Source organism: Crinia signifera, chromosome 19 (assembly GCF_055691185.1).
Source record: "Crinia signifera chromosome 19, ASM5569118v1, whole genome shotgun sequence".
Taxonomy (NCBI): domain Eukaryota; kingdom Metazoa; phylum Chordata; class Amphibia; order Anura; family Myobatrachidae; genus Crinia; species Crinia signifera.
In genome coordinates, this window is record NC_139226.1 from 91,983,580 (window position 1) to 92,010,738 (window position 27,159).

Consider the following 27,159-nt stretch of genomic DNA (forward strand, 5'->3'; position numbering starts at 1 on the left):
CAGGAAAAGGGGTCTGCCTCCAGCAGATTCACTAGAACTATAACTATTTTATGTTACTACTGGCACCGCTGTGAACACTTGTAAAACCTGAGCGTCTATTCTATGTCAGATACTTGTAACCAAAAACAAAGACTAAAATTGGTCCTTTAAAAATGTAAAAATGCTGAATGATGCCCCCTGGTGGCGTAATAGGAGTGCCAGTTGCAGAAAATGACATATAGGACCCTGAAATTAAATTTAATACACCACAATGCTTCAGATCCCCTCTGGGATTAGGGGCCCTGAAGCTTAAACTTCATTAGTTTGACAGTAGATGGGAACAATGACAGGTGAGAAGGCACCTGGGACAAGGACACATTTCATTGTAATGTGATAATTGAGTCCCACCCCTTTTTCAGATACGACTGCGAAGTTCCACTTACCAAAAGGAGGCGGGCCTTACATCACAAGGGGGCGGACCTTACATCACAATGGGGCGGGCCATACATCGCCAGTGGGCCCCCTCAGTATTTTTATGAGCATGCCTCCAGATTAGTAGTTAGGACAGTAATGGGAGACCAGGCAGAGGGGAGTCTGGAGAGAGCAGGGAAGGAGTAGAGGGCAGTGCTGGGAAAACAAGGAGGAGTTAGGGGGAGGGCAAGGAATGAGTAGTATAGTGGGGACAGTGTTGGGGTACCAGGCAGATGGGAGTCAGGGGAGAGGGCAGGGAAGGAGTAGTGAGGGCAGTGCTGGGAGAACAGGCAGAGGCCGGGAATCAGGGGGAGGGCAAGGAAGGAGTAGTGTAATGGGGACAGTGCTGGGAGACCAGGCAGAGGGGAGTCAGGGGAGAGGGCAAGGAATGAGTAATGGGGACCGACTTGTGCTGGGAGAGCAGGCAGAGGGGAGTGCAAGGAAGGAGTAGTCATGGGGACAGTGCTGGGAGACCAGGGAGAGGGCAAGGAATTAGTAGTGGGATAAGACTAGTGCTGGGAGGAGAGCAGTCAGGTGGGAGAGTGGTCGGGTAAGGAAGGAGTTGTCATGGGGACAGTGCCGGCCGCCAGGAGAGCAGGCAGAGGGTTAGTGAACAGAGCACCAGTAAGTGAATACACTTATCCCGCCCCATAAGACACACTGTTCTCTCCTCCTGTTACTGCTCTTGCAGCGACATCTCCTTGACGACGCCAATGCAATGACGCAGGCGTCATCATGACGGTGGCACCGGTATCTAGCGCATGCACAGGACATAACGCGCAAGCAAGGTGGCAGCAGCTGCGGGAGAAAGGGGCCTTCTTCCGGGAGTTCATGACATGTCCCAGGATTCCAGGAGTTTCCCGGACATTCCGGGAGAGTCGGAAACCCTGTCCTAGATGGGTATGGGTCATGGAGTCGACACGATGAAGGTCGACATACATTTATGTAAAGATGAGCTGGTCCGGTTCTCTGAGATCCGAACCCACCCAAACATTGCGATCCGAGGCGGGATCCGAGCGGACTCGGGAGTTCCCGCCTAATTCCGGACCGAAAAAGAGGCAAAACGTCATCATCGCGCTGTCGGATTCTCGCGGGATCTGGATTCCATATAAGACGCACGCGCGCATGCGCCCCGCCATCTTTACTCCAGCATATGAGAGGAAAGAGGGTGGTTGTGCTCTGTGCTGTGTGCTGTGCTATAATAATAATAATATATTATTTTGCTGCTGCTCACTCGATTAGGGTCTGCAGGGGCTGATGTACACAAGTCCAGTGTACAGGGGCTGCAGTGGCCAGTGTACAAGGGGCTGTACAGGGGCTGTGTTCAGTGTGACAGGGCTTGTGTCCAGTGTGACAGGGCCTGTGTACAGTGTGACAGGGGCTGTGTCCAGTGTACAGGGGTTGTGTCCAGTGTACAGGGGTTGTGTCCAGTGTACAGGGGCTGTGTACAGGGGTTGTGTCCAGTGTACAGGGGCTGTGTACAGGGGCTGTGTCCAGTGTCCAGGGGCTGTGTCCAGTGTCCAGGGGCTGTGTCCAGGGGCAGTGTCCAGTGTGACGGCTGTGTCCAGTGTACAGGAGCTGTGTCCAGGGGCGGTGTTCATTGTCCAGGGGCTGTGTCCAGGGTGACAGGCTGTGTCCAGTGTCCAGGGGCAGTGTACAGTGTGACGGCTGTGTCCAGAGTACAGGAGGTGTGTCCAGAGGCTTTGTCCATTGTCCAGGGGCTGTGTCCAGGGTGACAGGCTGTGTCCAGTGTCCAGGGGCAGTGTCCAGTGTGACGGCTGTGTCCAGTGTACAGGAGCTGTGTCCAGAGGCTTTGTCCATTGTCCAGGGGCTGTGTCCAGGGTGACGGGCTGTGTCCAGTGTCCAGGGGCAGTGTCCAGTTTGACGGCTGTGTCCAGTGTACAGGAGCTGTGTCCAGGGGCGGTGTCCAGAGGCTGTGTCCATTGTCCAGGGGCTGTGTCCAGGGTGACAGGCTGTGTCCAGTGTACAGGGGCAGTGTCCAGTGTGACGGCTGTGCCCAGTGTACAGGCACTGTGTCCAGGGGCGGTGTCCAGAGGCGGTGTCCATTGTCCAGGGGCTGTGTCCAGGGGCTGTGTCAAGGGTGATGGGCTGTATCCAGGGGCAGTGTCCAGGGGCTGTATCCAGTGTGACAGGCTGTGTCCAGTGTAAGTAAGAAAAATAAATAAAATAAAAACAAATTTTTGGAGGATGATGGTGGAGGAAATAGTGGGAGATCAGCAACCTGATAGAAGTGCTGAAGCTGCTACCACCAGTCATGACAAGGCCGATGGTCAAAGGCAGTCCCTGCCGCTGAAGTCCCTGTCGCTGAAATGATTGGTTTGTTAAACTGTGCATGTCCTGTATACAACATAAGCATGGGTGGGAGGACCCAAGGACAATTTCATCTTGCACCTCTTTGTATTTTTTGCTCTTTTGAGCATTTCTCTTTTTTGGGGTAGTTTATTAAACTGCCACCCTGTCTGCCCCTGCAGTGCCGCTCTGCTTCCAAGATGTGCCAGGTTGGAAGTGTAAGGTCCACATGTATGTGATGCCCACTGCTGTCGCTTAGCTTAGTCATCCAGTTACCTCGGTATAACTTTTTTGGCCCAACTACAGTAAATGAAAACAATTTTGTGAGCTGTGAAGTGATCAAAATTGACTAGAAATGAGTGGAATAACTAATGTTATTGAGGTTAATAATACTTAAGGGGCAAAAAAGGCCCAAATTCTGTTATATTAGCCATTTTTAGTATTTCTCATACAAATCCAGATCCAAAACCCGCAAGGGTGGTTTTGCCAAAACCAATCCAGATCCAAAACACGAAGGGAGATCCAAAACCAAAACCCGAAAAAGTGGCCGCCGCACATCTCTAATTTTATGTCGAATGGGTGAAAATGCTCGGCGTTCCCATGGGAATAGGCTGGTGACGCGGGTGCGTGGGGTGGTCAGCTGATGTCAGCGGATGTCAGCTGATGTCGGCAGATGTCAGCTGCCCGATCGTTTCCCCCAAAGGGCACCCACAAATCTGAGACACCAGAGAGGTCTCAGATCTGCGAGCGCTGGTGAAATAATTTGATGGACACCAACTATTGAATGATTTCTCCCCCGCCGGGGGGAGGGGGGGGGGGGGGTTATTGTAGCAGCCTTGGGAGTAAACCAGAATACCCTCCCTCGTACGGAAGCTCCCTATACTTCATCCTTGGAAATAATGTGTTACTGAGCTTAATAGTATGATTTAGGACAATAAACGTCTCACAGCTACTCTCAGCCCTACTTATGTGTCAGCGATAAGATTTGGGTAAATGGAAGCTGCTGGTTGAGGGGTCCTTTATACTATCACCAGCTGGGCAGAGATCAACAAAGTCTGTGCTGCCTGCAACATATCTGAGCTAGAGAGGACAGCATATCAGTATAGATTACGTCGCCTTTTATCAACCAGACCAAAGCATTTCTTAAGGCAATTTTGTGATTCCAACAGAAAATACTTTTTAATGTTAAATAACTCTGCCTTTTCCATATCAGACACTTGAGTCTGTGTGTTTGCTTTGATACGCAGCTAATCACATCTGGAGAGACTGACAACGGCTAATTTACTCCCTCCAGAGGATTAGAAGGAACTGATCTGCTATGATTGTCCATCAGGGCAGGCGCAGACTGGGGATGATCAGAGCTTTACGGAACTATATTTTTTGATCTGCGCCTGCGGCTTTTATTTAGCGGTGGTTGCAGTGCCCTAAAAGCCATAGTCCCACTGACACACTGATGGCATTTGAAGGTGGCATTTGAAGGTGGCGATGGGTAGAATTCCAGAAAATTGGCATGTTTTCTGGGTGTGCCACAGCCAGTGGCTATGTCCTCGTACACAGCTGTACTGGCCACAGCAGTGTGGTTTTGTGGATTAGGGGCCCATTGACTATTGGATCGCATATACAATGCCATCTGGCAGGTATCGTATCGCAATATGTGATTCTTTTGGCAGAATGTATCCTCCTGCAGTGGTAGGGACAGGGGCCCTGAAAGGAATCCAGCCCTGCGAACTACTCAGCCATGTGCCGGGGGGGGGGAGGGGGGGGGGGGTAAGTAGCCCATAGGCTACATTGGGTTATCACCTTTTTTAGAATAGCGGTAGCCCCAGGACCCGATACGTTGCTGGCCGATATTGATATGTCAGGCAGCATCGCATCCCCTATAGAAACCTATGGTTGACCGAGTCTGAATAAGGCCCATAAAACCCCGCCAGAGTGTAATCCCACCCTTCGCAAGCCTGCTAATGGGTAACAGAATTGTCGCACCCCAGCTAAAAGCTGCAAGTCCAACTCACTCACCATCTAGTGGTTCTCCCACTGGGTGCAGCCTGTACATAGCCCTGGACTAACTCGGCGGCTGCGATTGGATCAGGCCAGAGCTGATGTCACACACCTTCTCCTAAAATACTTAGGCACGCCGGTGTTTTTCTGGCACTCCCATTAAACTGACGGTTACCATCCCCAACCACCGGCTTCCTGTCAATCAACTTGTGAATGGCCAACAATTAAAAAGCAGCAGGATTTAATCGCATTATGGCTTCGCACATGCGTACTACGAGACATACACATGTGCAGTCTATCAATAATTGCCTTTCCTGTGAAACTGCAGCCATGCGATCAGGTCTGAATTAGGCCCATAGTACAGTATACAGAATACAGCACTAAAACAATAAGTTATTGTATAATGATATGACACAGTCAGAGGCACTTAAAGAGTGAAGGAGGCCCGTGTGCAGCCTCTTCCGTTCAAGCCCCCTCCTCCTCTTTCCTGGCCAGGGTCGCTCTAGTGCACAGCGCCGCGGAGTCCGAGAACTAGAGGGCTCAGACTCTACTGTGGATGAGCAGAACTCCCAAAAAATTGGCCGTCATTGGCATTTTTTCGGTGATTCTGGCAGTGCTGCTGCTTCATCACAGGACTCTAAGTGTTAAAAATGGGTGCAGTCAGTGTGTGTAGTTTGGGACCCCCTGGGGCCGGAGCAGGGGAATGAACACAGTATTTTATGGGCATCCCCATAAAAACGGTGGTCGTTCCCCTGGGAACGGAGGGGTTTTGATGCCTGCTCAAAGCGGGTGGCTGGCATCACATGACATCAGCGCCCGACCCGTATTCGGCGACCAGCGGCGGAAATAAAAGTCAGTTTGGACTGACTTTGATTACCGAAGGGGAGAAAAATCATTTGATAGTCAGTGACCATCGAATGACTTCTCTCCCCTTCAGCTGCATGCGAGGGGATGTGTTTAAGTACACATCCCCTCGCATGCTAGTGAGAGGATTCACCAAGGGGGGGGGGGGGGGGAGTGTTCAGCGGGGCGACAGGCGGTGCTTACCTGTTCGCTAGATTGCGAGTATAGGCAGCGTAGCCTACAGGTCTAAATCGGGCCCAGAGTACAGTATACAGAGTACAGATTATAATACGACATTGGACTTGCAGTTAGAATGTTTTGCAGTGTGTGTGGCTGGATGTGCTACCACCTGCTGATGAACAGATGCCGGCTCTATTTTCATCACATGAAAGGTCACGTTTTAATGTCTTTTCCTCACTTCACCCATGTTCCTTAAGCGCTTCAGATGTTGGGGATGAAGCAAACAATAACACGTACAGCCTTAGTCATTACCAGGTGGAGGAGCCTGTCTGGTGCTTTGTACTTGTGCGTCACATGACCTCGATCCTCTCTAAGATGTGTCACTGCAAAGTAATAATGTCTGGAATGGTCGGGGAGGGATCCCACAGCCGATACAGCTATACTGGAGGTAAATTCAATTCATTAGTAACCACTTACATTGCTGAGACAGGAGGCACCAGCAATATTTGCCTGTGCGAACTGACCGTTTCCCACTGTGATTGCTGAGTCAGGGAAGGGGCTGGGTGTTGATTCAGGGAAGGGACTGAGTGCTGATTCAGGGAAGGGACTGGGTTACAATTCAGGGAAGAGACTGTGTGCTGAGTCAGGGAAGGGGCTGGGTGCTAAGACAGGGAAGAGACTGGGTGCTGATTCAGGTAAGATACTGGGTGCTGATTCAGGTAAGATACTGGGTGCTGAGTCAGGTAAGAGACTGGGTGCTGAGTCAGGTAAGAGAATGGGTGCAGAGTTAGGTAAGAGAATGGGTGCTGAGTCAGAGAAGAGACTGGGTGCTGAGAAAGGGAGGAGACTGGGTGCTGAGACAGGGAAGAAACAGAGTGCTGAGTCAGGGAAGAGACTGGGTGCTTTGTCAGGGAAGGGACAGGGTTCTGAGTCAGAGAAGATACTGGGTGCTGAGTCAGGGAAGGGACTGGGTGCTGAGTCAGGGAAGGGACTGGGTGCTGAGACAGGGAAGAGACTGGGTGCTGAGTCAGGGAAGGGGCTGGGTGCTGAGACAGGGAAGAGACTGGGTGCAGATTCAGGGAAGGGACTGTGTGCTGAGTTAGGGAAGGGACTGGGTTATAATTCAGGGAAGAGACAGGGTGCTGAGTAAGGGAAGAGCCTGGGTTATAATTTAGGGAAGAAACTGTGTGCTGAGTAAGGGAAGAGAATGGGTTCTAATTCAGGGAAGAGGCTGGGTGATAAGTCGGGTAAGAGACTGGGTGCTGATTCAGGTAAGATACTGGGTGCCGAGTCAGGTAAGAGACTGGGTGCTGAGTCAGGGAAGAGAATGAGTGCAGAGTTAGGTAAGCGAATGGGTGCTGAGTCAGGTAAGAGACTGGGTGCTGAGTCGGATGAGACTGGGTGCTGAGGCAGGGAAGAGACTGGGTGCGGAGACAGGGAAGGAACCGAGTGCTGAGTCAGGGAAGAGACTGGGTGCTTTTTCAGGGAAAGGACAGGGTGCTGAGTCAGAGAAGATACTGGGTGCTGAGTCAGGGAAGGGACTGGGTGCTGAGTCAGGGAAGGGACTGGGTGCTGAGACAGGGAAGAGACTGGGTGCTGAGACAGGGAAGTGACTGGGTGCTGAGTCAAGTAAGAGACTGGGTGCTGAGTCAGGGAAGAGACTGGGTACTGAGTCAGGGAAGACTGGGTTATGATTCAGGTAAGAGACTTGGTGCTGAGTCAGGGAAGATACTGGGTTCTAATTCAGGGGAAAGACTGGGTGCTGAGTCAGGGAAGTAACTGTGTGCTGAATCAGGGAAGGGACAGGGTGCTGTCAGAGAAGATACTGGGTGCTGAGTCAGGGAATGGGCTGGGTGCTGAGACAGGGAAGAGACTAGGTGCTGATTCAGGGAAGGGACTGTGTGCTGAGTTAGGGAAGGGACTGGGTTAAAATTCAGGGAAGAGACAGGGTGCTGAGTAAGGGAAGAGACTGGGTTATAATTCAGGGAAGAGATTGTGTGCTGAGTAAGAGAAGAGACTGGGGTCTAATTCAGGGAAGAGACTGGGTGCTGTCAGGGAAGAGGCTGGTTGATAAGTCGGGTAAGAGACTGGGTGCTGATTCAGGTAAGATACTGGGTACTGAGTCAGGTAAGAGACTGGGTGCTGATTCGGATGAGACTGGGTGCTGAGACAGGGAAGAGACTGGGTGCGGAGACAGGGAAAAAAACGAGTGCTGAGTCAGGGAAGAGACTGGGTGCTTTTTCAGGGAAGGGACAGGGTGCTGAGTCAGAGAAGATACTGGGTGCTGAGTCAGGGAAGGGACTGGGTGCTGAGTCAAGGAAGAGACTGGGTGCTGAGTCAGGGAAGAGACTGGGTGCTGAGTCAGGGAAGAGACTGGGTTATGATTCAGGGAAGAGACTGAGTGCTGAGTCAGGGAAGATACTGGGTTCTAATTCAGGGAAGAGACATGGGGTGACATTCTATGGGATGAGATAAATGAACGTTTTTTTTATCGCACCACTTCGCCCTTTTTCAAATCGCAAGATTGGGCCGTTTTTCACATATTTAATGAGATGCGAAAAACGGGCCAAATAATGCGAATAGGTGCGAGGTGGTGCGATGTCTTTAGTCCTGAAAATGTGCGAGTTTTATGTCTGAAAATCGCACGTTTGCAGGAAAGCGCAAACTAAAAAAAAAAAACGAGCGCGGGGTCCCCCGCCAGAGCATAACCAGCCCCGGGCTCATTGAGCCGGTGCTGGTGACATAAAATCAGGGTCCCCGACAAATAGGGGTCCCCTTGATTTAATGAAACCAGCACCAGGCTCAAGGTCCGGCGCTGGTTCCCAAAATACGGGGGACAAAATGACTAGGGGTCCCCCGTATATTAAGAACCAGCACCGGACCCAACCAGCCAGCAGGGTAATGCCACAGCCGGGGGACACTTATTATATAAGGTCCCGCGGCCAAAGCATTATCCCCGTGGCTGGTCAGCATGGGCAGGGGTCCTGGGGAAGTGGGGACCCCCACAATGAAGGGGTCCCCCCCCTCCAGGACTTACCAGCCCATGCTGAAAGTCCGGGGCTGTCCCCGATGCCCCTTGGCGGTGGGCATCGGGCTGATGGATTGTGTAAAAAAAAGAAGATAAACTATTGTCTTATGCTGAAGAACTATGAGTCCCAGCAAGCCTATACCGCATGCTGGGACTTGGAGAACCACAAGTCCCAGCATGCGGGGCATTAAAGGGCCCGCTGGTACTTGTAGTTCCATAGTACAAGAAATAGTTAAATAAAACACACTGACACTCTGAAAAATAAAAGTTTAATACATACACAGCCCACACACACTGATACTTACCTACCTTGAGCCCGTAGGTCGGTCCCTGGATCCTGGGTCCGGGCTCCGGGGCTCCAGGGCAGAAGAGTCCGGTTCCGGGGCCTTGGTCCTGGTTCCGGGGCTGGTCCTGGGGTTCCGGGGCTGGTCCGGGGTCCAGGATCCGATGAAGTCCACAGGGGTACCTGAGGAAGGAAATCCTACTCACCTGGTCCCCGGCGACGACATCGGCATCCTCTCCGGCAGACGCGCTGCTCCCGGCTGCTGTGGTACCCGCTCTCGGACTGAAGAGGCGCAGAGATGTTCATCTTCCGCGCCTCTTCTCAGAATGATTCCATTGGCCGGCTAGCGGCCAATCAGGAGCCGAGAAAGTCGGCTCCTGATTGGCCGCTAGGCGGCCAATAGAATCATCCGGAGGAAAGGCGCGGAAGATGAAAATCTCTTCGAAAAAAAAATTAAAAACGCTTTAATTTAAAAGATCACATTACAGTTCACCTAAAAAAGATGACGAATGCTAAACGGAGAATCATGGCGAAAATCAATGGAAAAAGCAGTTCTCCATTTGAGCATTGAATACACTGTCGGCGAATTCCACTAAAAACCCCGTTGAAAATCACAGGCGAATTGTGGAGAATCATTTACGGCGAATCGGCAGACATTCGCTGTTCATTTGTGGCGAATTGCCTCCATTGAATATGGCGAATTGTTTTTTCTAACAGAAAATTTGCCGTAAACCCAGCGAATTGCCAGATTCACAAAAAAAACGGCGAATCTGAGGCATTGAATACTGGCCATTGTCTGACTATTTGTTTGGGAGGGAAATGTAGCAATCAGCAGAATTTCTTTCTCAGCCTGTTTACTGTTCTACTGGACATTTCTTCAATACCATAGAGGAGATGTATCAAGGCTCAGAGAAAAATAAAGCAGAAAAGATAACCAATGCAGGCTGCAGCCAATCAACTTCTGTCATTTATCTAGCATAGTCCATAGAAATGAGAAGCCTATTGGTTGATAAGGCCACTTCTCTCCTTGATCTCTCTCTGAAGTTTGATACTGTACATCCCCCCTCAAGTAATTGGCTTCAGCTTTGTCCAGTCATCTTTCTTCTTAAAACAATCTGCTTTGTCTGGAAAATATAATAAGGCGCGTATCCTCAATAATGGTATCGCTGGGATCCTATTATTTGGAAAAAGATTAGATCAAAACAATCCATATGGGAAACAAAGGGGTTGACTGGAGGTGCTGGAGGCAGTGGCACAGCATCCAATAAAGTTGAGAGACACCCCCCCCCCTCGCCTTACCCCTCCACGTCTGTGGTCGGGACCCGCAGATCTAATTGTCTGCATCCCAGCGCTCCTCTTGGCTCCTTATAAAAAATGACCCTCACAAAATAGCTGCCCCTAATAGCAGACCTTCTTTAATGATGCTAGAGGAGGCCGCCGCCGCCTCCTCTAACATCCTCATGCTAAGTCAGGGAACTGTCTGCTGTAAGGGGGCAACCATTTTGTGAGGGACATTTTTCATAAGGTCCCTCACAAAATGGTTGCCCCCTTACAGCAGACAGTTCCCTGACTCAGCATGAGGATGTTAGAGGAGGCGGCGGCGGCCTCCTCTAGCATCATTAAAGAAGGTCTGCTATTAGGGGCAGCTATTTTGTGAGGGTACACCACGTACCTACGTACCAGGTACACCACGTAACTATGAATAAAATATTAGCTTTCACTATGCTGTTTCAGCACCTGGGATGCCCACAGCCAATGAAATTCACTGAGCATCAATACAGTATATGCAGAGTGACCAGGGCAGTTACCAAAGGGCCCCTCAGAGAAAGTGAGACCCCATAGAGACACAGTCATTGCACCAATGATACCATTATTATCCACCTTTTTTGGCACGAAGAAGCAGGGTTGCCAATAGAGGGATGCTGTGGGTACAGCCTCTGGAAGGGCTCGGGCAGCTCATTTTGCCCACCGAAAACTGCTTCCACCATGGCTTCCTCCGCTGCACTGTGCTCAGTGCCCTGAACAAAGCAGGTCCCGGAGAGCAAGTTTATTCAACCCAGGATGCCAGCGGCCAATTAAAATCATGCACCAGCTTTTGAGCCAATCAGAGATGGCGCCCAGGTAGCTTATCAGATGGGCTGCTGGTGCGCGAGCTCTGATTGGTTTACCAGCTGGTGCTGCATTTTAATTGGCTGCCGGCATCCTGAGTTAAAGAAGCCTGCGCTCCGGGACCCCAGGGCTGCAGCTCAGTGGAAGAGGAGATGGGGGAGCAGGAGCCGGGTTACGGCAAGTAAAGTGAGATAGGGGGCCCGGTGCCTGGACTGGAAATGAGTCCTGGGCTCCAAAATTCCTGATGGCAGCCCTGCAAAGAAGTGCCTAGAACTTTTCCTGATTTTCTACTCTCCAGTGATAGCGGTACTCAGACCCAGCAACTAGCACCATTAGGTTTGGAGGATGGCCTGAAGTATTAATGCAATTTTTTTCTGAATAACCAAGTGCAACAGTGTATCTCTAACAAAGCACTACTATATAACTATCCCTGTACTCTGGGTGCACTGCTGAGCAGGTACACAATGAAACCTAGAATATATTTTAAATGCAGACGGCTGATCCAGCATTACTGTTGCAGGTAGTAAAGAGTTTTTATTACTTTTTAGAATACATTTGCAATTAAAAAGTTCATTAGCCTCATGCTGTGATATAAATTTCTTTTCACCTACTTAGCACAATAATAAAGTGAAATGTGTATCTCATTTTCCTGTCTGTCGTCCCTCAATGTCACAGTACAAGATGAAATTCACTGTTAAGTAGACTAAACAGAAACACGTCTATTCTAACCCTGTACATTTTTATATAAATCATATATCAATGTAATATAAAGTATAATAGCCATTACCTTGGTGCAGCACAGGGCAGTGTGTCACTGACCAGGAGAATACAATGCAGGGGGCGCTGTCTGACGGCCAAATGTGAATTTTACTTTTTAACTCACCGACACCCCCCCCCCAGTGTGCTCAACCAGTGCTGGACATAAGTGGGAAATATATATAAAGTTGAAGGCTGTCAAAACGTTGGCTTCTCTTTGTACTTTCAATGCCTCTAGTGGTCAATGGCGGTACTTCACTCACCTCATATACTGTAGGTGAGTAGTCTCAGCCTTTTATATATATAGTCTCAGCAATATGAAAAGTTCATGCTTTTAAAACTACGGTACCCCTCCCCCGTTGCTTGTTTAAAATAATTATTTGCACTCTTACTGCCACCTTTATTTGTCTACATCCCAAGATCACTGTTTTCATTTCATTCTGTGCATAATACTAGGGATGGACATCAGAAGCCAATGGTAACAACCATACATGACCCCAGCTCGATGGAAGTGGTTTTCCCATTCAATACCGGGTTTGCAATGGTTGATAACCATGAGCCTCCGAGCTTTGGGCTCCTTAAAGCTTTACATATGTGCAGTGTTGTTACCCAACAGCACATGCTTAGTCTACCAATAATGGCGCAGTTGTCTGTACATCAGCAAGGTGCACAAACACTGCTAGCTTTACTTGTACCCAATCTGCAGGATTGCTCAGAGTAACCAGTGGCTGAACTTGTGGGTGGTTGGGCCAGGTGCAAAAATATAATATGGGACCCTCTCCTCCACCCCGACCCCATTTCACAATATGTAGCATAGCAGAGGGTGACAGGGAGAGGTAGGGGGAGTAAGAGTGTGACAGGGAAAAACAGTGGGGTGACAGGAAGAGAGGGGTATATTTACGAAGTGGCGTTGATGTGTAAATGCGCTATCCCCGTGCGCTGAAGCAGGGGATAGCGCATCGCCTAATCTATCACACCCGCCGAGCGTTTACTCTAACGCCGGCGGTGTGGGGCAGGAGGCATAGCGCAGGGGCGATATTTTGCCCTGCGCCCCTGCCTCCTGCCAGATTTATGAACGGTCAGCATCGCTGACCGTTCCGCCGCCTGCAGCTGTCGACTTCGCCAGCTGCAGGCGGCGATGCCCTATACCTACAGCAGGGACAGCGCTGTCCCTGCTGCTGGAGCTGAGCTGCGCTGGGATCTCGCGAGACTAGCGAGATCCCACGCATGCACAGTGAGCCGGCCGGGGGGAAAGGAGACGGCGCATCAGTATTAACTGATGCACTGTCTCCAGGAGGGACATCGCCGGAGGGGGGAGTTAGCGCTCCCCCACTCCGGCGGCAAGATCTTAATAGATCTTGTCGGTGTCCCCTCCTGCTTCGCCTCGCTAATGAGGCGAAGCAGGAACTGTTATAGCGGCGCGATAGGCGCCGCTATAATAAATCTACCCCAGAGTAACAGGGTCTTTTTTTTTCTCCTCTCTCTCTCTCTCTCTCTCTTCCCCCTTTTCCCCTCTCTCTCCTCTTCTATTCTTGGTTGCTCTTTCTTCTTTCTTGATCCTTCTCCCCTATGCATATATATTAAATTAAAGGGATTATGGAGAGTAAAAATTGGATTGTTTATGGGTGTTGTCTCAAACTGACATAAGCCAGCCCTAGAAAGATCTATATAATGTAAATATTTGCTATTCGTATTGTAATTTTCATTTATATATTTTTCTTTTTTTTTTCTCTCTGTAATGTATTTATGTAGTGATGTGTTGTTAAAAATGAAAATAAAATAAAGAAATATCTAATAATAATAAAAAAAAAACAGGGTCAGCAGTGGGCCCCTTAGTCCTGAGGCCCCATAGTGCACTGCGCCTGCTGCACCACTAGTAGTTCCTCTTCTGCTAGTAACTACTCCATTTTTTCATCCATTCCCAGTGATGCGATGTTTGCCCTAGCCTCCAGCATCTCCACAATCTATACAGACGATGTCGCTAATATGTGTATTATGGAAATGACATCACCTCGCCTTACGAATTTTGGCGTGATGCTGTAATGGGAAATCTTCTTTGGCAATTCTCATTTGGATGGCATTAGGATATAAAAGCAGTGGCAGTCTAATGAGCAGGATACCAGCCACTAAATCCTACTCAACCAATTTATGTATTGCAATTTACAAAGATAATCTGTAGTTTGTTGATTGACTAACTGTCATTAAACAAACTGATTAATTATGGCTATGGTTGTTTTTGGAAATAGAAATAAAATAGTGCATTAAATAATCTTTTTAAGAACTTTTATTATTATAGACAAATATTTTATCACACAATTTTATTTACCTAATTTGTGTTATATGACCTTTTTTTTTTTCTAGAGAGGGTCTCTGAAACAGTAACCCCAATCTTCCTGCAAACTCCTAGATAGTAAGATTGACTACAGCTACATAAAATTAAATAGTGTAGAAACTTTCTCATCAACTGTAAACAACCATCACAAACAATTGACATTTATTTTGTACAATATAAAACATTTTTAATTTTTTGTCTGTTAAATTGCAATCTATAAAAACCTGCAAAATAATGAATGAATGAATAAATACATTAGGCATTACTTACAATATGGAACTCTTTTTAATGGAAAATAAAAACATTGAACGCCAAACTGAAAATAACATTTTTTTAAAAATGCCCCAGCGGGCACTTTGCTTATTATAATTTGCAACAAATAGTTTTTTTTATGTTAGATTCTGAAAATTCAGTTTGGAAAAAATCCATAAATATTTCACTTGGTGAAAATTTTCTTGCCACATGGTAACCAACTCACAATGTTTTTAATTTGGTATGAGCAAATATATGCAGTATCCTGGCTTTTATGCTGTTTTCATATATTAAATCCTTTTAATGCACCACAAAGCGCACCTTGTCCTCCATCTCTGTCTAGATTTCCACCTCCTTGGATCCGGGAGGCTTCTCCATTTGTGAAGGTTGGAAGGTTGCTGCGTCCTCCCATACTATTGGACTTTGGTGACTCTACGCTTACCCTTCTGAAAAGGGTTATTTTTTTGTCTAAAAATTAATCTAGAGTCCCTGACTGCACTAGAGCGCTGATATATATATATATATATATATATATATATATATATATATATATATATATATATATATATACATACATATACTGTATGGTTATGGTATAAAACATAGACTGACTCATGATGGACAGTCATATGGTCGACCACTAATGGTCGACAGTTACAAGGTCGACAGGGTCTAAAGGTCAATATGTAAAAGGTCGACGTGGTTAAAAGGTTGGCATGAAAAAGGTCGACATGACCAAAAGGTAAACAGACAAAAGGTCGACATGGGAAAAGGTCGACATTGATTTTTTTATGTTTTTCTGGCGTCTATGTCCACATAGGTCGACATGGACACTGTCTAAGTGTAACACGTCCCCTCACATGGTTCGCCACTATTTTATTCTCCCTCCACGCCCTAGTGGATGGTAGGGCATGAAATACCGTCTGTCAGCACATGTCGGCTGAAAATTTTGTCAAAAAATGCATGTCTACCTTTTCCATGTCGATCTTTAGATCTATCGACCTATTGTGTGTCGACCTTTAAACCCTGTCGTCCTTTTGAGTGTCTACCTTTTGACCCTGTCGACCTTTAGACTGTTGACCATTAGTGGTTGACCATATGTCTATCATATCAGTCTATGATCAGTCCGGATACCATACTGTATTCTTGGAGATATCGGCACTGACAAAATGATCAGAGTGTTAAAAGCCTAGGTGCCACCCCTTTATAGCAGGTGAAGAGGAGACGGCGGCACTCTGAGGTCATTCTGCCTGTATCTTTTCTCAGAAATAAGCCGCTGTATCCTCTTCACCTGCTACATATACATATATACATATGTCGCTCCACTGATTGGAGCTCCGCCATGTTGAAAGTGTGGCATGCGTGGCACCTGCTCATAAAAAAGCATTAGGCAGCGCATAGCGCAACATTGTGATTCTGCACCAAACACGCACTAGCGGCCATAGGTACTTGTGTACTAGCACGGCACCTATCGCATCGCAGACCATAAGGCATGCGATGGTATGCAATGCGATGCGATGTTACGCGATGGCAGGCGATGTTATACAATTTTAAATTGTATACCTTCGCATTGTATGCCATTGTATGCCATTGTATCGCATATACAATGGTATGCGATTTAGAATTGTATAAGCACCCTAATGGGTTTTTCACTATAAAAAGTGGCCCCTATAACATAATTAAACGTGATGGATGCTTAGTATGTTAAAAGCACCCCCAACGGCAACCCCACCAACCCGAAGCATGGCGAGCACAGCGAGCCCGCGAGGGGCGGCGGTATGCGTCCTACGACCTTTCCATACCCCCACTATCCACATCGGCGTGGAGTTGATTTTATATAGTGTGGCGAGCGCAGCGAGCCACCGAGACCGAAGCGTGGAGAGCGCAGCGAGCCTCGCGAGGGGACACGTAATACATGTAAAGTAATACACGTCCCCTCACGGGGCTCGCTCCGCTCGCCACACTTCGGGCTTGGTGGCTCTCTGCACTCGCCACACTATATAAAATCAACTCCACGCTGACGTGATTAGTGGGGGTATGAAAAGGTCGTAGGACGCGTACCGCCGGCCCCTCGCGTACCGCTGCGCTCGCCACGCTTCGGGTTGGCGTTCATAGTGGGGGTGGCGTGGGGGTGCATTTAACATTGTAAGCCCCTATTAGGGTGCTTATACAATTAAACATCGTATAGGGGGCTTATACAATTTAAAATCGCATCGCTGTGCATCGGGTGTATGCCATGCGATGGTATGCATTGCGATTATATGTCATGCGACCTAATATCGTGGGCGGCCATATTGCAGCAACCATAAGTGCGGCAATATCAGTACACATATACAGCATATTAGCTCTATTCAGGGCCGGCGCCACCACTAGGCAAACCTAGGCATTTGCCTAGGGCGCCGGCCACTGGAGGGCGGAAAATGCCGCCCGGGTACCTGTCCTAGCTACGGCGCTGTCTATTTAAAGCTGGCGGCGGAGGCAGCGGGGGTCCCTGCAGTCTATTAAAACTCACGAGCGCTATCCGCCGGGCTATGCGGAAGCGCTTCTAGTGTGAAAACTCTGGCAGCCAATCAGCGTGCTGCCAGTGTTTTCACACTAGAAGCGCTTCCGCATAGCCCGGCGGATAGCGCTCGTGATTTTTAATAACCTGCAGGGACCCCCGCTGCCTCCGCCGCCAGATTTAAATAGACAGCGCCGAACGCCAGGTGTAACCCCCCCCCCCCCCCCCCCCCGGCACCGGGGCGCCCCCAGCCCGACTCGCCTGGGGCGCTCCGGTGCCTTGCACCAGCCCTGGCTCTATTAGCTGTCATATCTAATTGTAATCTGGTGGGACTGCCATGCTATGGAATCCTATCCTTATGTATCTCACCTATTATCCCAATAGTCTATAAGCTTGCGAGCAGGGCCCTCCTATGTCGGTATGTTACTACCAAGTTTGTTTTATCACTGTTTCCAATTGTAAAGTGCAACGGAATCTGCTGCACTATATAAGAAACTGTAAATAAATTTTATATAAATATATATATATATATATATATATACACAAATACACAAACACAGTGTGTATATATATATATATATATATGCAGGGGCACCCCCCTTCCCCTGGCCGGGGAGGCGGAATAAGGCGGCACTCACAGGACTTGAAATGAAAATACTCTTGTAGGTTTATTTAAAGTGCATCAAAAGTTGTCCATGAAATTGTCTACGTTTCAAGGCTTTCGCCTTTTCGTCAGGACGGACAAGTAAAGGTAAAGCGCAAGTGCAAAAAACAACAACCGGATAGGTGAGCTTACTTACTTTAAATAGCCGATGTACTGTCATCCCGCAGTACATCGGCTATTTAAAGTTGTTCAACACTTTGATGAGGAAATGGACCAACGGTAAAGAGTTAACATCTGGCTGTCACGCATGATTGCCCAGGTTGGAGAGTAGACAGCTTTCATTCTATACCAAACTATAAACCCTGGAATATTCTTCTACACTATGTGAGCACGATGGACTGAAACGTTATTGATTTCTGAATACTGAGCCTGTGAGCGCAGCAGAACTGATTATTAAAATAAAATGAAGACAGGCGGCCGAGTTTCTGCAATGAATCCATCTCTTGGCATTTGTCCATGAACCTGCTCAGGGATAACAGATGCCCAGCACGTTATCATATAAAGTACAGATAGCATTCTTACCTTTGCTGGTCGTGTAAAGGACCAAGAGTGCGATCAGTCCGCAGGTCATCAGCAACAGCAGCACAGAAAGACCTATTTCCAGGATGCTCCATGACTTCTTTACAGATTTATTTGATTTCTCCACTATGTCCATTTGGCTCTCTGATTTCCCCATTATTGTAACTCTTAAAAATAGAAGGGGGGAAAAAAATCAGAAGATCTGTTCAGGTTTGTCAGCTTTAAGCCAATGAGAACCTAGGAGAGAGAGAGAGGAAGAGAGAGAGGAAGAGAGAGATGGAAAGAAGGAGAGAGACAGAGGGAGAGGTAGAAAAGGGGAGAGAGAGAGGTAGAGGGGAGAAAGAGCAAGAGACAGGGAGGGTGAGGCATGGAGAGAGAGGGGGAGAGAGAAAGAGAGGGAGATAGAGAGAGGGAGACACAAAGAGAGAGAGAGAGAGGGAGAGAAGAGGGAGGGTGAGATAGGGAGAAATGGGGATAGATGGAGAAAGGCAGAGATGGGTGTCAAAAATAGAGAGGGTGAGGGGAGATGGATGGATTGTAGAGAGAGGGGGGAGAGACCAGGCTAACACAGAGAGGGGGAAGACAGAGGGATGGTGAGATAGGGAGAGTGAGAGAGGGAGCAATTGGGGGAGAGAGAGGGATATAGTGACAGTGGTAGGGTGAGAGAGAAGGGGGAGAGAGAGAGAGAGGTAGTGACAGTGGGAGGTTGAGGGAGAGAGGGGGGGAGAGAGGTAGTGACAATGTGAGAGAGAGGCAGTGGCAGTAGGAGGGGGAGAGAGGTAGTGACAGTGAGAGGGTGGGAGAGAGAGAGGAAGTGACAGTGAAAGGCGGAGAGAGATAGTGACAGTGGGAGGGTGAGAGAGAGGGGGGGGAGAGATGTAGTGACAGTGGGAGGTTGAGCGAGAGAGGGGGGAAGAGAGGTAGTGACAATGTGAGAGAGAGGGGGGAGACAGAGGTAGTGACAGTAGGAGGGTGAGAGAGAGAGGGGGGAGAGGTAGTAACAGTGAGAGGGTGAGAGAGGTGGGAGAGAGAGAGGAAGTGACAGTGAAAGGTGGAGAGAGATAGTGACAGTGGGAGGGTGAGAGAGAGGGGGGAGAGAGATGTAGTGACAGTTGGAGGTTGAGCGAGAGAGGGGGGAAGAGAGGTAGTGACAATGTGAGAGAGAGGGGGGAGACAGAGGAAGTGACAGTAGGAGGGTGAGAGAGAGAGAGGGGGGAGAGGTAGTAACAGTGAGAGGGTGAGAGAGGTGGGAGAGAGAGAGGAAGTGACAGTGAAAGGGGGAGAGATAGTGACAGTGGGAGGATGAGAGAGGAAAGAGAGAGGAAGTGACAGTGAAAGGGTGAGAGAGGGAAAAGAGAGAGGTAGTGACAGTGGAAGGGTGAGAGAGAGCAAGAGGGAAGAGAGGTAGTGACAGTGAAAAGGTTAGAGAGAGATAGGAAGAAGAGATATAGTGACAGTTGGAGGGTGAGAGAGAGGGGGAAGAGAGAGCTAGTGAGAGGGTGAGAGAGAGAGGTAGTGACAGTGGGAGGGGGGAGAGAGGTAGTGACAATGACAGGGTGAGAGAAGGGGATAAGAGAGAGGTAGAGACAGTGGGAAGATTAGAAAGAGGGGGAGAGAGAGATAGTGACAGTGAGATAGTGAAAGAGAGGGGGGAGAAAGAGGTAGTGACAGTGGGAGTATGAGAGAGAGGAGGGGGGGAATAGAGACAGAGGTGCGATCACATCACAGGAGGAGAGAGAAATAATAGTACACAGTAGATGTGACACATGCTAAGCTACTATGACATCCATCAGTGAGTACACAGGCAGCAGGTTAGTAAATACAGAAACAAATTAAGAAAGGATGCAAAAATAATTACATATATTTTTCCATTTGATTGTCCACAATTTTGGGGGGTTCATTTTCCATCTCCACAAAGTATATAAAGTAAAAGAAGTTACTGAAATCTCTCTATGTCCTTGGATGTGCGCCGCAAAGTGCCCAGAGGGGAATCACTACAGAGAGACGCAATGGTCCTGCTGGCAGATTGTATCCATAGGATGAGATAAATCTTCTTCCTGAGACCTCATTGAGACAGGGGGACTCTACTGATCCTTCTAATACCCACGGTGCAACATCTCTGCCTCTCTTGTGCATTTAAATCCACACTGCGATTCCTCTGTCATCCAGAATCCTCCATATTCTCATCCAGAACCCTGCTGACTGCTTTTCTTCTCCCACAAATCAGACGGCCCTATTATATTACATGAAGGTCTGCTCCTACCGAGTTACTATAGCAAGCTGTTCACCTCCGCTAACTCCTCATAAAAACTTCTGAGCTCAAATGAGCTGCTTGGAGCTTGGAGCAAGTACAGTATATGATCAGGAGTGGGTGGAGAACAAGATTTAAAAAGACAGCAAAAGAGGAGGAATGGGGAAGGGAGAGGGCAGAAAGCTGCTACATGTTTCACCGTTGTCATTAATAAATTGCTTTACTCTCAGACCGATGCACTTTTATACGGCGGTGGTGGCATGACTAGGAAACAATCCCTTTCCAAGATAAATGTGGATTTTTTTTAGGTTAACAATATACTGTAGACACGTAAAGTACAATAGGGGGAATTCAATTGAAAGCAACGGATGTTTAAACACCGGCAATGGTACCGCTATTGCAACCATATCCTAAATTCACCCCAAAGCTGCTCGCAACCAATAAAGAGCCTGATTCGCTGCTTAGCAAGCCCTCCAACTCCGCCCACCAGGCGAGCGAATGACCGACCCCGTGATCATCCTCGCCGAATGGGTATTTAGCATAAAAAAAAATCCATTCACACGGGAGCGTATGTGGCAAAAATCATTAGAACCATCGCCCTGACCTCTACCATCCCGCCCCCCTTGTGCGAATGTCTCCGCACAGCAGCTCTGCACATGCGTATATTAATATATATGCATGCGCAGAGCCAAAACATCGGTCCCCGAGCGAATATGCCGGGAAGCAATTGTTAATGAATCAGGCCCAAAGTGAGGCTGTTCCTGAGCTGTTTAGGCCAGGCAAAGATATCCGCCCGCAGTTCAATCCCCAACATAGGGCCTTACTCAGATCTGAGCTCAGTACAGATTTGTTTGGAAAATGGCCAAAACCATGTGCACTGCAGGAGGAGCATCTGGGATTTGGTATGAAATCCCGACGGTCAAAATCCCGATGGTCAAAATACCGACATGGTCAAAATCCCGACATTTAAAATCCCGACAAGGTCAAAATACCGACATATAGACTGTAGACAGGTGAAAAAGTTAACATGACTTTCGGTCGACAGGTCGCGAGGTCGACATGGGTTTTTCACAGTTTTTTTACCCGAATGTCGACACAGTCAACATGGACACAGTTGGAAGTCAACCGCAGCCCCTTGCATCGCTCAATATGCTTAGGGCACGTAGCCTCGCTTCGCTCGGCACACTATTTTATTCTCCTACCATGCCCTAGTGCAGTGGTTCCCAACCTTTTTTCTCTCCCGTACCCCTTGATTAAGCTTTTTATTGAAGAGTACCACTTCTCAATTTGAAATATAGACAGTACTTATGAGTGGAGTGGAAGTGAGCGGTATGCGTATCCTTATGCATGTCCTTATATTAAGGAGTAGCGGACAGGAATCGTGCCCTTCCATGTCTGGCCGCTGTTTGTGTATTGTCTCCAGGGTTCCCACTAACACCTGTAGGATTAATGTCGCTGCTTCCGCTACCTGTGTCAGCACAGGGCAGATGATTGCTTGCTAATGTCTGAGGGCAGCATGGGAAGCTCCCAGTGGATTGCTGGTCAGGCAAAAGCACAAGGAGACACTGATGATGCTGATGACGCTGAAGACAGAACCGTAAGTGACAAAACATGGTTCTTCTCCATGGCAATGGGTCTTCTTCTGCCATCAAAATACTTTTTTTTATCTTCCACCATTACCAATATTATTTTCAAGTACCCCCAACTGGTATGCAGAGTACCCCGAGGGGTACTAGTACCCCAGATTGGGAACCACTGCCCTAGTGGATGGTAGGGCAGGAAATACCACCTGCCGGCACATGTCGGGTCAAAAAACTGTGAAAAAACCCATGTCGACCTCGCGACCTGTCGACCGAAAGTCATGTTGACTTTTTCACCTGTCTACATTCTATATGTTGGTATTTTGACCTTGACAGGATTTTAAATGTCGGTATTTTGGCCTTGTCGGGATTTTGACCGTCGGTCAATGGTTGTCGGTATTTTGACCGTCAGGATTTTGACCGTCGGTATTTTGACTGCATCCCGATGTAACATGTGCAAAGAGAGTTACATTTGGGTGGGGTGTGCTGAAACTGAAATCTAAATTGCAGTGTAAAAATAATGCAGCCAGTATTTACCCTGCACCATAGGCGCCGATTCCGTGGGTGCTCTGGGGCCTGAGCACCCACGGAAAATCTTAAGCACCCACAAGGCCTGTCGCCCATCAAGTAGGCTGGCTGCACAGCCAGCCCACCCATATTGATGCTCTGGCCGGCTCGCGATGTGACGCTCTGGCGTCACACCGCAATCACCCCCTCCCTCTCCCCCGCCCTGCACTGCGTGTGACGCCAGGTATTGTGTGGCTGGCCGCTAGGCTGAGGGAGCTGCAGCGAGCAGCTCCTCTCGTCATTTCCCTTCCCATGGGGCTTAGCAGTAAATCTGGGCTGGACGTGGCTGGAGGCAGAGCTGGGCTGGCTGGAGGAAGAGACGGGCTGTACAGAGGCAGAGCCGGCTGGCCGGATGCAGAAACGGGCTGGGCAGAGACATCCTCCTGACTGACAGCTGGTCTGAATAGCGGCTGGTGGTGGAGGAGCGCGGGCATCTTTAATCCTGGATGGGTGAGCTTAAAGTACATGTCGGCTGTGTGTACTGTAGTGTATGTATATTGTGTGTGTGTTTATGTATATTCACCAACTACCAGTAGGCAACATGCTGCGAGTTTTATTATTAAGATGAATCTCTTTGGAGTGCTGGCTACTGTTGTCACTGAATAGAATATATATATATATATATATATATATATATATGTGTACGGTAGGGATAGACTCAGGATAACCCTCTCCCCCAATCCCTCTAACCCTTCTCCCCACGCAGCCTGAACCTATCCCTCCCCTCTAGTGCCTGACTCTAACCCCTGCACCCCACCGCCTAAACAAAACACCTCACATCGCATCATAACCTTGGTATTATTTTGCAGCCACGCCCCTTCCCCGTGAAGCCACTCCCCTATATTTTGGGCTTGAGCACCCACCAGCAAAAACATAAACCGGCACCTATGCCCTGCACAGAAACAAAATAACTCGCACAAATCTAACTCTCTTTGCACAGGTTACATCTGCTCCTCCTGCAGTGCACATGGTTTTGCCCATTTTCCGAACAAATTTGTACTGAGCTCAGATCTAAGACGGGAGTTCTATTGAAGATGGGATGTTGCTATAGGCAAACAATTACCATATACTTCTTCTATAAAGGCATATTATAAGGGGGCCAATCCCAGGATCCCAGGGATTGTACAGCGTGATGTCAGAGGTCACACGGTTCAGCCCACAACTGCCCACCCCTTTAGCGCACCCGCACTCACTACTGGACAGCAATTATCAGCTGAGTGGCCGAATGGCGTGGTGTCTAATGTCAATCCTTAGAATCCCGGGATTGAGAACTTTTTGCTCAATCGCTCACAGATCAGTCAATTATTGAAGTTCTGAGAGCCCGCGGGGTCGCACGGAATAGCCATGGGAACTAAGACACTGGCACAGCGGGCCAAATATATTAAGCCCTAAAAGTGATAAAGTGGAGAGTCATAAAGAACGATAAAGTACCAGCCAATCAGCTCCTAACTGTCATCATTCAAGCCCAGTGTGTAACATGACAGTGATGGGCAATTTGGCAGGTACTTTATCACTCTTTTTTCACTCTCCACTTTATCACTTTTTTAAGGCTTAATACATTTGGCCCTATATTTTCTGCATATGGGATTGCAGTCACAGTCTGAGACATGCCCCCATAAACGATCACAATACGCCTATGTAATGTCATCTACAGATGACGTTGCCTACCGGGCACAAGCTCAGGAATGTTAGACTTTCTGGAACTTGCAGCATTTGGGCACATTGCAGCCCCATAGAATGCTATGAGGCTGTGTCACGGTTTCATGAAACTTTTTAATATATATGGGGATCCATATGAATTGCAATGAATCTCTCAAAATAGGTGCTTACACCAGGGTTAATTATTATTTCTACTTTGTACTGCACTTCCTGTTTTTGGCTACTATAGCTCTCTCTGCACATGTTACATCAGCCCCACCTGCAGTGCACATGGTTTTGTCCATTAGAGAGTGACTGTGCCTTTCCGAGTGAATCAGAATAACCCCCATAGTATAACAGAGAAAGGCAAAATCAAGAACAATTACAGCAAAATGTTAGTGATTTAATGTCATCATTATTTTAAATTACAAAGGAGAGAAGACAATTTATAAACTTTTCTGCTCAGCACATGGACAGTAATAACATACTTCCCAACTGTCCCGCTAAACGCGGGAACGTCCCGATATTTGGGGACGTTCCTGAGTCCCTCGCGCGGCCGTCAGTGTCCCGCAGCGGGGGGTGCAGTTGGGAGTTCCCCCCAATCTGACCGAATAGACGCTGTGCACATGCGCACAGCGTCTATTCGCGGCCAAAAACGAGGGCGCGGATTAATTAGCATATACTGTGCCCTAATTTGCATAGACCACGCCCCTTTTCGGGCGCTCGCGCGGCGAATGTCCTTATTCTACTTTAAAGAAAGTTTGGAGGGATGTAATAATCCTCATTTCAGGTTTATGATGAGGCAGCTGGTGGTGTCAGCAAACTGGATCAGGGGCTGAATAATGAATAGCTCTTAAAGGCCCATACACACTAGAAGATTATCTTTCCAATCTGGCTGGTAATCTGGACATTTTTGGGAGCAAATTACAATTGACCATTTGCTCCTAAACATGGAAAATAGACAAAAATGGTCATTCAGACAAATTGGTTAAATCTATTCATGCATTTGACTGCTTTTGTCCATTTTCCAGCGTTTGGGAGCAAATGGTTGATTATAATTTGTTGCCAAAAATTTCCAGATTTTCATTCCAACCAGACAGCTTGGAAAGATAATCTTATAGTGTGTATATGCATTTAGAGGTATACTGAAGATCAGTTTAAAAATTGATCTAAATCATCTGATATGACATTGTGTTTCATGGTCAAAATTCATTTAAAAATCAATGTTCATTTTGGTCAAATTTTAGTAGCGTAAAGTGCAAATAGACCTAATAAAACTGAACAAAAGCACTGCACTCTGATAGGCTGCTTTCTGGCTGCGGAACTGCGAGGGCCAATGGTATTCCAGGTGATCCAATTTTGGGGTATATTTGATTGATGTCAAAACTGCCATCTTGCCAAAAAGACGGCCGTTTTCGACATGAATAGATCGGTAAGGGGTTCCGATCTATTCAATGCTAGCTGGTTTTTTTTTCAGGCAGGTCGAAATGTTCCGACCTGACGAAAACCAGGAATCTCAATCCGTCATTTTACACGGCGCTGTCCTCCTGTCCTCTGCCTCCCGTACCCTCCCACCACCTCCCGTACTCACCTGCCGCACTGGGTTAGAGCAGCTCACCCAGCACCGTCCTGGCTCCAGCAGCCTCACAGGCAATCGTGCCGCCGCTGCGCTCACCCTGTCTCTGGGCTGGCTGGGTAAGCATCAATCAACGGCCAAATCCGACATACGAATTTGCCCGCTACATTGAATAATGGATGCTGGATACATTCCTTCATAAGAATTTCGGGATGGATCCGGCATCAATTGAATATACACAACTGCATCTTAGAATAAGTGTTACTAGCAGGACTTAGGGATCTTTTCTCCCATTACTACATTTTTTTTTTTGGGGGGGGGGGTGTTGCGGGTACTCCTGATCCCCATCTTTCCTATCTGTTCAGATTTATAATTATACATTGCAATCTAGGTTCATTGTTTTTCTTCTGTTTTAAATGTTTTTGTCTTCCCACCTCCACTTCTGTCAGTTATTTTAGTTAATTAATCTATCATTATTTAAGTCAGCTAAACAATATTTCCAGAGGTTTTATCACAAATGTGCATTGATGCATCTTGGCCGATGAAAAATAACGTCTTCTTTATAATTACAGTCTTTTCTTAAATATCTTAATTTTTTTAAAGTTCTTAAAAGTTTGCAAAAACCTAACCCCCCCCCCTACCCTGCAACCCAATATGACATGCTGTGGTCTCATCTGATTAGTCCCGATAACAACCAGACCACCATGTTTAAATGAATTAAATCAGAACAACAAATTATCTTCTCCTGTTAAAACATTTTCATCCCCAGGACAAACCTGCCGGGAAATTAAAACCTTCATGCTGTCATCTCCGATGTGCGGTCAAGTTTTGAAGTTCTACCTTCTGCCTGACATGTTGCAGACAAAACAGCAGGAATCTGTTATAGGCTATTATATATATTTATATATATAAGAATAGTAATGACTCCAGATGAGAGTAGGTTAGACCAGAGATGGATATAAACTTTATGGGGCTCTAGGGAAGATATCGGTTAGGGGCCCCCTCCTTCAATCATAGCACTATATTTGATTCCTGATTCATGCCCCTTACATTATTTGTAAATGTTCTCCTTGTAGTAATGCCCTTTACATGTGATTCCACACACCGTAATATCCTTTACACAATATGCCATACACCCTAATGTACCTTACGCAAAATGTAACACACCATAATGCTCTTTACACATTATGCCACACACTGTAATTCCTCTTACACAATATGCCACACAATGAAATGTGCCTTACACAACATCTCACACACTGTAATGCCCCTTTCACAATAAGCCATACACTGTAATGCCCCTTGCACATTATGCCACACACT

At 47.6% G+C, this 27,159-nt stretch overlaps 1 protein-coding gene across 2 annotated transcripts in view; it reads right to left on the reverse strand.

The window, feature by feature from the left end:
- Positions 1-27,159, reverse strand: part of MMEL1 (membrane metalloendopeptidase like 1) — a 154,498-nt gene that overhangs the window by 83,622 nt on the left and 43,717 nt on the right. Inside the window, exons 1-2 of one of the 2 annotated variants that reach the window (XM_083162912.1) lie at positions 20,083-20,579; positions 18,228-18,391 (exon numbers count right to left, since the gene is read on the reverse strand). In XM_083162912.1, coding sequence (XP_083019038.1) covers positions 18,228-18,391; positions 20,083-20,132 — 214 coding nt within the window. In that variant the 5' untranslated portion in view covers positions 20,133-20,579. Of the gene's footprint in view, positions 1-18,227; positions 18,392-20,082; positions 20,580-27,159 lie in introns of those variants that run through there. The other variant, XM_083162913.1, reaches the window with a different exon arrangement.